The sequence below is a fragment of the Urocitellus parryii genome, chromosome 5, assembly GCF_045843805.1.
Source record: "Urocitellus parryii isolate mUroPar1 chromosome 5, mUroPar1.hap1, whole genome shotgun sequence".
NCBI classification, from domain to species: Eukaryota; Metazoa; Chordata; class Mammalia; order Rodentia; family Sciuridae; genus Urocitellus; species Urocitellus parryii.
Window position 1 is genome coordinate 30107320 of NC_135535.1, and position 8415 is coordinate 30115734.

An 8415-nucleotide genomic window follows, 5' to 3' on the forward strand; every position below is an offset into this window, starting at 1 on the left:
ATAAAAGGAATAGGGAAAGAAGCCTAACTTTCTCTTTGACATGTGTGGGGTGGGTGCAACAGGCTACGATGAAGCCTGGCAGTCAAAATTCAAAATGCAGTCCTTGAAATTCTTCACATTTTGGCAGAAACAGCACCTGAAGGTGAGTGAGGGGTCCATATACCTCTATGATCTGTGCACATGGTAATCTTTACGGTCTACAAAGGGGCTGACTTGGAATACTCACAGCAACAATTGCTACTGTGTAACCTCAGGCAAAAATCTCTGTGAATGGGCATAATTTTAGATGGATTTTCTGAAGACTGGCCAATTTATGCATGTAAATAGAAATAAGGCTGTGCCTACCATGTAGTAATTGTCCTATTCACACTATTTCTATTATACCAGTTTGATGTGGTTAGAAAAAAATATTTAAAAGGAGATCAGTAAGAAGTTAGAAACGTAGCTGGGACCCCTTTGTTAATTTTTAAATTCTGAGCTCTGGACTAGGAAAGCTCCTACCTTGCTTTATAGGTAAACTATTATGGATTAAAGTGATTGCAGTAGTCCCTTCGGAGAAGTTTCCGGCAGGTGAGATTCCGCAGGTTGTTAGGCCTCAAAGGGCATATTTGGGATGGAAAGAAACGTCCCAAAGGGCTCAGGCCACTTTGCAAGTGCTTCATTCAGAATAAAAATTAAATCGACAGTTAATGGCATATCACCACGTCAGGGCATTTCACTGCATCCAATGAAATAAAAAACATACAAGTCAATGTGTAAGGCTAATTTACATGAGTTAGATGAAACAAAGGTCGCACTTCTGGGGAGTGGGATTCAAACTGGGGGTCGCCTTACTTCCCCCGACTCAAAGTCCTTCGTGCCACACTTAGCACCGAACTATCCGAATGTTATTTAATAAAATGTGCCTGGAAGGGCAGAAGTTCCCGTTGTCACAGGGTTCAGAGGCAGGTAAAACTAAATGTTTCCATCATCCGGTTATCCAGTGTTGCAATTATCCTCCCAAATCCATGCTCAACTCAGGTAACCCTATTTTAAAAACAGGTAAGCCGAAACCCAACTTCCCTCCTTTCTCGTTGCAGGTCCTGGGTTGAAAGGTGTGCTGTTCTCATCCCGGGGTAGGGTATCCTATCTCTTAAATCCCTGGACCCAAAGACTAAAAGGATTTGGGGGTGGGAACATAACAGATGCAAAAGAATGTGGAGGGAAGGGCCTAAACTGGCTCAGACCGCCCCCACTGGAAATGGAAGCTATCCAGTGAAACATGGGCGTATTGTTCAAAGGGCTGCCCAAAAAAGGCGCGGAGAGAGGCTGCAACCCCCACCTTTGCTGAACACGCTCCCCTAGGAGCCGCCTGCCTGCAGCGGAGCTCCAAAATTGGCAACTTGGGCCTCGCAGCCGTCTTTTTTAGTCCACATTTCCCAAACCAGGGAAGAGGCGGGTGACTGAAAATGCAAACTGCAGCGGGGGTGTGCGCAGGCAGCTAGTGGGTGCGGGGCGTCGGACGACGGGAGACCCCATGACCTGAGGCACCCCCTCTGCGTTCGCGAAGGTTGCAATGCGAAGGGAGGGAAGCTCCTGGAGCCGTGGGCTGCGACGCCCGCTTCCGCCTCCCAGGCAGCGTTTGGACAAAGCGTGGCCTCTTTTCCGCCCGGGGTTAGGGAGGGGAGGCCGGATTAGGACTCGCGCCTTCCGGCCACAGCCCTACGGCCCCTCCGCTCCCGCCTGCCCTACACAGGTGGTTTTCCGCTCGGGAGGGGCAGGCCTCGGCACTTTTATATAACAATAGAGCTCTGCGCTCTGGGAATGCAACTCGGGGCCCCCGAGGTCCCCGCCTGGCCACACCTCCATCCGGCTCCTAATCGCCCGCTTTGCTCGCCGGCGCCTCCGCTGAGGGCAGCAGCAACCCCCCAAGTTACCTGCGGGCTGTGCAGGGCAGCAGCGAAGGTCCCTGCGACTCCCCGCACTACTTGGGAGCCAAGGGTTCCCCACAGATTTCTTCCTCCCCTCTCCCCCTCCCCAGTCCCTGGTCTCCATCGAATCCAGAGTTCGGCACTCAGCCCCGCACGCGTCCACCGGGTGGTACAAAGCCCACTCTCCCGCCCCTCCCAACTCGCGGGTGGGAAGGCGGGGGCAGTGGGGCGGTGGCAAGGAGCGCAGCGCGCAAGCGCGACTGGTTCTCCTGTGGCGCTCTACGCGGGACAGGGGAGGGGGCGGCGACGGGAGCAGAGGAGCGGGCGGTGGGGCAGGGCAGGAAGGCACCTCTTTGACTTGCCCATCTACAGTATCCAATCTCTAAACCAACAGCCCCCGTAGCCTGCGGGCTTTGCTGGAGTATTTCTCAATGCGTCGCCGGTGGCGGGGAAGGCTGGCTGTGCTCGGCGCATTTTAGCGCACTTAACCCAGGCAGCCCTGCTAGACCGGCTCTTCCGCCAGAAGCCGAACTCCTTGCCCAGAAATCGTTAAAGAGCACGACTCCCTCAACGCGTGGTGGGTCACTGTGGCTGGGCGGGAGTTTGGTGACTTGGGTCCCCAGAACAATAGCTCATAACGCTTCAGCTGCCAGAGAAGAATAAAAGCTTCAGACTGCCCAAAGAGCTTTACCCCGCGCTGCACTCCCTACTGTTTAAAACAAAACGCTGGGGGCGGGGAGGAGACTTTCGATTTTCTGGATAACCAGACGTTCGTTTGGTTGCTTTAAGTTGTTTCAACAAAATCCCGGTTTGTTTCTAAAGATGTTGGATTAGCATTTAACACATCGTCGGTCACTAAAGCCCAGGCAGTTCACCAGCCCCAACACAGCCTCAGCTAAAAGAACATCAGAGCAAACAGAGCCGGGCTTTTAAAATTGGCAAACAAATGCCACACACCGCCAAAAAAAAGAGGGCGGGGGGTTAAGGCGAACTTGGGTCCAAATGAGTTTGAAGGGAATAAAAAAGGAAGAAAGTCGGTACAAGTTTTCCTAAAGCAGGCTGGAGAGCACGAGAGTCGCAAACAGGGGCTTTTGTGCATGCTAATTGCACCATTTGTGTGCAAAAGTTCCAACGCGAAGTGTGAACTCTCAACAGAAGGAAACATGAGACAACTGAAGTGCCCTGGTTTATGTGCCCTGCTCCTCCTCCACCGCCGCCTCCTCTTCTTTCTCCTTCCTCCCGCGGAGCCCGCTGTTGCAGCTTGTTTGCACTGGGGCTTATCCGGAGCGGAAATTCCTTTCCGTTTTTGTGAATGACAAACTCATTAACAATTCATCAACACAACCTGTTCCAGCCGGCCCGTCCCCACGGCAACAGCCCCTTCCGCAGCGCGCTCATTGGCTGGCTGGGAGAATGTATCCATTGAGACGCTCGCTGTTTGTATCCATTGAGGAGCTGCCTCGCGCTGGGGGTGTGCGAGGACTGAGTCCTAGGGACAGTGAGCAAATCGAGTCTTGAATAATCCTGGGAGAAAGGCGCCCGGGTGGATTTGAGGTGTAGTCTTGTAGGGAGGGATTAGGAGCCTCTAGACTTTTCCCCTCCTCTCTCAGTAGCGAGGAGTCCGAAATAATTGGATTTCATTCACTGGGGAGGAACAAAACTGTCTGGGCAGCTTCATTCAGAGAGATTCATTGACTCCGAGAGCGAGCGGCTGCAGCCGGCTACAGAGACTGCGGGCTTCACTTCAGTCTCGCTTTCTCCAACCGCTAGCTAGCCTCGGTTTTGGAAAGGTGAGGCTGAATTAAACCCCGCTCCGAGAGCGGCGGCTTTGCTCAGCGCGCTCGGCCTATGCCAGCCCGGAGGGGCGTCTGGTAGGCACCCCGCCCTCTCCCTCAGCTCGACCCCCATGATAGATACGCTCAGACCCGTGCCCTTCGCGTCGGAAATGGCGATCAGCAAGACAGTAGCGTGGCTCAACGAGCAGCTGGAACTGGGGAACGAGCGGCTGCTGCTGATGGACTGCCGGCCGCAGGAGCTGTACGAATCGTCTCACATCGAGTCGGCCATCAACGTGGCCATCCCGGGCATCATGCTGCGGCGCCTGCAGAAGGGCAACCTGCCGGTGCGCGCGCTCTTCACGCGCGGCGAGGACCGGGACCGCTTTACCAGGCGGTGTGGCACCGACACGGTGGTGCTCTACGACGAGAATAGCAGCGATTGGAACGAGAATACGGGCGGCGAGTCTGTGCTCGGGCTGCTGCTCAAGAAGCTCAAGGACGAGGGCTGCCGGGCGTTCTACCTGGAAGGTACGCGTCCCGGGGGTTAAGCGCGTGGGGCAGGGCACGGCAGGGCAGGGATGCGGGGCTACCAGCTTGTAGGCTGGGCGCGCGGGTTGAATGCTTTTGCTTCGCCAGTTTGGCGCTTGAGTCGCACTGCCCAGCCAAGGGCTCATCGCCTGCAAAGTAGGGGCTGTGAACCGCGCGTGTTCCGCAAGGGAGAACTCGGCCAGCCTACACTTCAGTTTCCGGCCATAGGGACCCGTGTTTTCTTTCTAACGATTTCTGCGTGTTCTTACCGGGAACTTCCTCCACCTTTCCCTGCTTTCTATCATTTCATTTTGAATTAAGATGTGCAGGACCAGAGAGGTTCCTGGGGGTGCATGTTGGCCCCTGCCAGCCCTCTCAATACTCGGAAAAGTTGCCATTTTATGCGTTTCCCCGATTCAAAAAGATAAGGGTTTTCCTGGGAGACGACCGGGACCCTTCCTTTCATTCCCAAAGGTCCACACTGAAATGTCTTCTCTTACATTTGACTATGCACGTAGGTGATTCGTAGGGTGTTCCTGGTGGTTCCTGCACCCAGCTGCGGTTCTCACAAGCTGTGAAAACTACTACAGCATCTCGGGTTACACTATTGCTTTTCTCGTTCTGGCAGGTGGCTTCAGTAAGTTCCAAGCCGAGTTCGCCCTGCACTGCGAGACCAATCTAGACGGCTCGTGTAGCAGCAGCTCGCCGCCGTTGCCAGTGCTGGGGCTTGGGGGCCTGCGGATCAGCTCCGACTCTTCCTCGGACATTGAATCTGACCTGGACCGAGACCCCAATAGTGCAACGGACTCGGATGGCAGCCCGCTGTCCAACAGCCAGCCTTCCTTCCCTGTGGAGATCTTGCCCTTTCTTTACTTGGGCTGTGCCAAGGACTCTACCAACTTGGACGTGTTAGAGGAGTTCGGCATCAAGTACATCTTGAATGTCACCCCCAATTTGCCCAATCTCTTCGAGAACGCAGGAGAGTTCAAATACAAGCAAATCCCCATCTCGGATCACTGGAGCCAAAACTTGTCCCAGTTTTTCCCCGAGGCCATTTCTTTCATAGGTGAGACTAATTAACTGTCCTGGCTTTTGACTTTTAAATGCAAAACCATTCATAGAAATTAAGCTGTTAATTGTTCTTGGCTATTTGCTAATTTGTCCCAGGCAGGTATCTAATATTCCTCCGCATTCTTAATTCTGGTTTAGTACTTGCTAAGGAGAGAAGTATCTTTTGACAAGTCTTCAGACCTCAGATCCATCTGAAACACTCTTTTGAAACGCTCATGTTTCTTGAATCTTTCAATTCAGGCATTTAACAGGGAGGCCGTTCATAATCAGACAACAGATTTTGCCCACCGTCTTTTAACTGAGAGTGAGGGTGGAAAAGACTGGATAGAAATATTCACTGTAGATGTGTTGCTTTGTAATTTAAAAAGACCTAGGAGTTGTTTTAGGACACCAAGTTAGTTGTTGGAAAGCCCTATGAATGCTAAATGTTATTCAGTTGAGTGATACTGTGATATGGGGTAACAGTGAGACCGTGTGGGTAACCTGATCCCGGCAGGAAGAACTGTGGGCTGGAAGCCTGGGAGAAGTGAATCTCCAGGCATTGTAGTGCATTTCCTATTACAAAGGAACTCATTTTCAGGCCATGTCGACATCCTGTTCCTCCTAATGGGCTGTCCCCTGTGACTTCCCTCTCTCTTTTAAAATGCCTGAATACCTCCATTGTTAGCTGTACAACAGTTGGGGAATAATTTAATAGACCCTTGCAGTCTGCTTGTCTGTATAAAAGGCATTCATGAACATATTGCAGGGTTTCTGGTATTCACATGCTGAGGCAAAGAATGCACACATTAAGGAGTTTTTTGTTGGTAGAAACTTAATACAAAAGCTCTCTTTTCAGAAAATATCTGAAATATGTAATTGTGTTCAGTGTACATGTTTATTTCAGTAATACATTTTCTGCTGCCTGCAGGGCTCAACTGCCACACACGATTGTTTTATAACCCCCCCCTCCACATTCAGGTTTTAGACTCATTGACAAAGGGTGATGTTCAGCCTACTGAAATATTGCTTTTCTTTTTGTGTTCACAGATGAAGCCCGGGGCAAAAACTGTGGCGTCTTGGTGCATTGCTTAGCTGGCATTAGCCGCTCAGTCACTGTGACTGTGGCTTACCTTATGCAGAAGCTCAATCTGTCCATGAATGATGCTTATGACATTGTCAAGATGAAGAAATCCAACATCTCTCCTAATTTCAACTTCATGGGTCAGTTACTAGACTTCGAGAGGACGCTGGGACTCAGCAGCCCCTGTGACAACCGGGTTCCAGCACAACAGCTCTATTTTACCACCCCCTCCAACCAGAATGTCTACCAAGTAGATTCCCTGCAATCCACGTGAAAGGCCCCACACATCTTGCTGAGATGTGTCTGTTCCTTCCGCAGTTTCTCTTGGCAGCGTCAGCTGGGCTGCTTTCTTTGTGTGTGGCCCCAGGTGTCAAAATGTCACCAGCTGTCTGTATTAGACAAGGTTACCAAGTGTGGAATTGGTTATTACAAAAGGAGAGATTTGTCCATTCTATTTGGAAGGACAGGACTCGCTGTCTAAATACAGGCAGTAGGTTTGCTCTGCACCCATGTGTACAGCCTACCCATGCAGGGACTGGAATCCGAGGACTTCCAGGTATATAGGGTAGGACCAAATGGTAGGGTTAGGAGCATGTGTTCTTTAGGGCCTTGTATGGCTGTTTCCTTTTGCATCTGGAACTAACTATATATTGTCTTCAGTGAAGACTGATTCAACTTTGCATATAGAGGAGCCAAAGAGAGATTTCAGCTCTGTATTTGTGGTATCAGTTTGGGGGAAAAAAATTTGATACTTCATTTGATTATTGTAAATATTTGATCTTAAATCACTTCACAGAATGTTTGTTTGGATTGTATTTTTTTTTCTTTGATGGGTTTAAAATGATCCAAAGGGAGAAAGAGCAGTATGCCACTTCTTAAAACAAACAAAAAAAGGAACATTTTGCTCTTTTCTAATCCAAAGGGTATATTTGCAGCATGCTTGACTTTATTGTACCAATTCTGATGACATTTTCATGGACATTATCACTAAGACCTTGTTACGGTGCAGTCTTCAGTCTTTCATATATTTTCCTTGTGATTTTTTTCTCTTAATGTAGTTTGACTATGCCTTATCTTTGTAAATATATTGGCTTGTGTTGTCTTAAAAGGGGATATCTTGGACAGACACCAAAATCATGGGCTCACTTTTTTTTTTTAAAGTTCAGCTGTGCTAAACAGTTTATTACCTCTGTATAAAATTCTTCAGGGAGTGTCACCTCAAACGCAATACTTTGGGTTGGTTTATTTCCTTTTTTTTTTTTTTTTTAATTTGTATAAAACTGGAAGTGTGTGTGAGAGCATGGGTACCCATTCAGTAGGTGGAATGCATCTGATTGTGAAGAAGGGAGAATTAAGTTGCTCCATTACGTTCGTGGTGTAAAGTTTTGAGCTGGAATTTATTATAAGAATGTAAAACCTTAAATTATTAATAAATAACTATTTTGGCTATTGAATGTGTTTCTAGTTGTATCTACATATGGAGTGACTTAGAAAATTTTCAGCCAGGGCTTGATAGGGCCTGATAATTAATTGGCTTGTAGGAATAGCTGGATAAAGTTTTTATTTTTAAGCTGTTTCTAGCATGTTTCTTAGGTACAGTTTATGAAATTCATGTTTTGCTTCAAATCAAAATGGCATCATAGAATGGATTGACTATATCATGTTTATATTTTATATTGAATATATTTAGGATTATTTCAAATATTATTGCCCCCAAAGAAAAAGGATGTCATGGCATATACCTTGCTGAGGTCTACAATTTGAATATTCATGAACAGCCATAAGAAGGTGTGCCAGAATAAGGTTAACCTCTCTGATCCATATTGTCAGAAAGATGTATGGGTAATCATTTTTCCAGGCTGTTGTTACTATCTGGCAATTCTACAAGTTATCCTAGCATAGGCACGATGAATCCTGGAATGTGGTCTTACTTTTTCCCTTATATGCACGTGGTGCATTCTGTTTTCTCACTGAGCCTGGATGTGACTTTGAATTGCACATTGGCATTTGAAATGAAACTTGGCCACCCTTGTTTAATGTGCTTTTGTGCTTAACTGGTTTAGAA

The 8415-nt window shown here is 48.6% G+C and overlaps 1 protein-coding gene across 1 annotated transcript; it reads left to right on the plus strand.

The window, feature by feature from the left end:
- Positions 1-3371: 3371 nt before the first annotated feature.
- Positions 3372-7788, plus strand: Dusp6 (dual specificity phosphatase 6). Its single transcript, XM_026397169.2, has 3 exons — positions 3372-4216; positions 4845-5282; positions 6317-7788. The coding sequence occupies exons 1-3, from the start codon at positions 3817-3819 to the stop codon at positions 6622-6624; spliced, it is 1146 nt and encodes a 381-aa protein (XP_026252954.1). The 5' UTR covers positions 3372-3816; the 3' UTR covers positions 6625-7788.
- Positions 7789-8415: the final 627 nt, after the last annotated feature.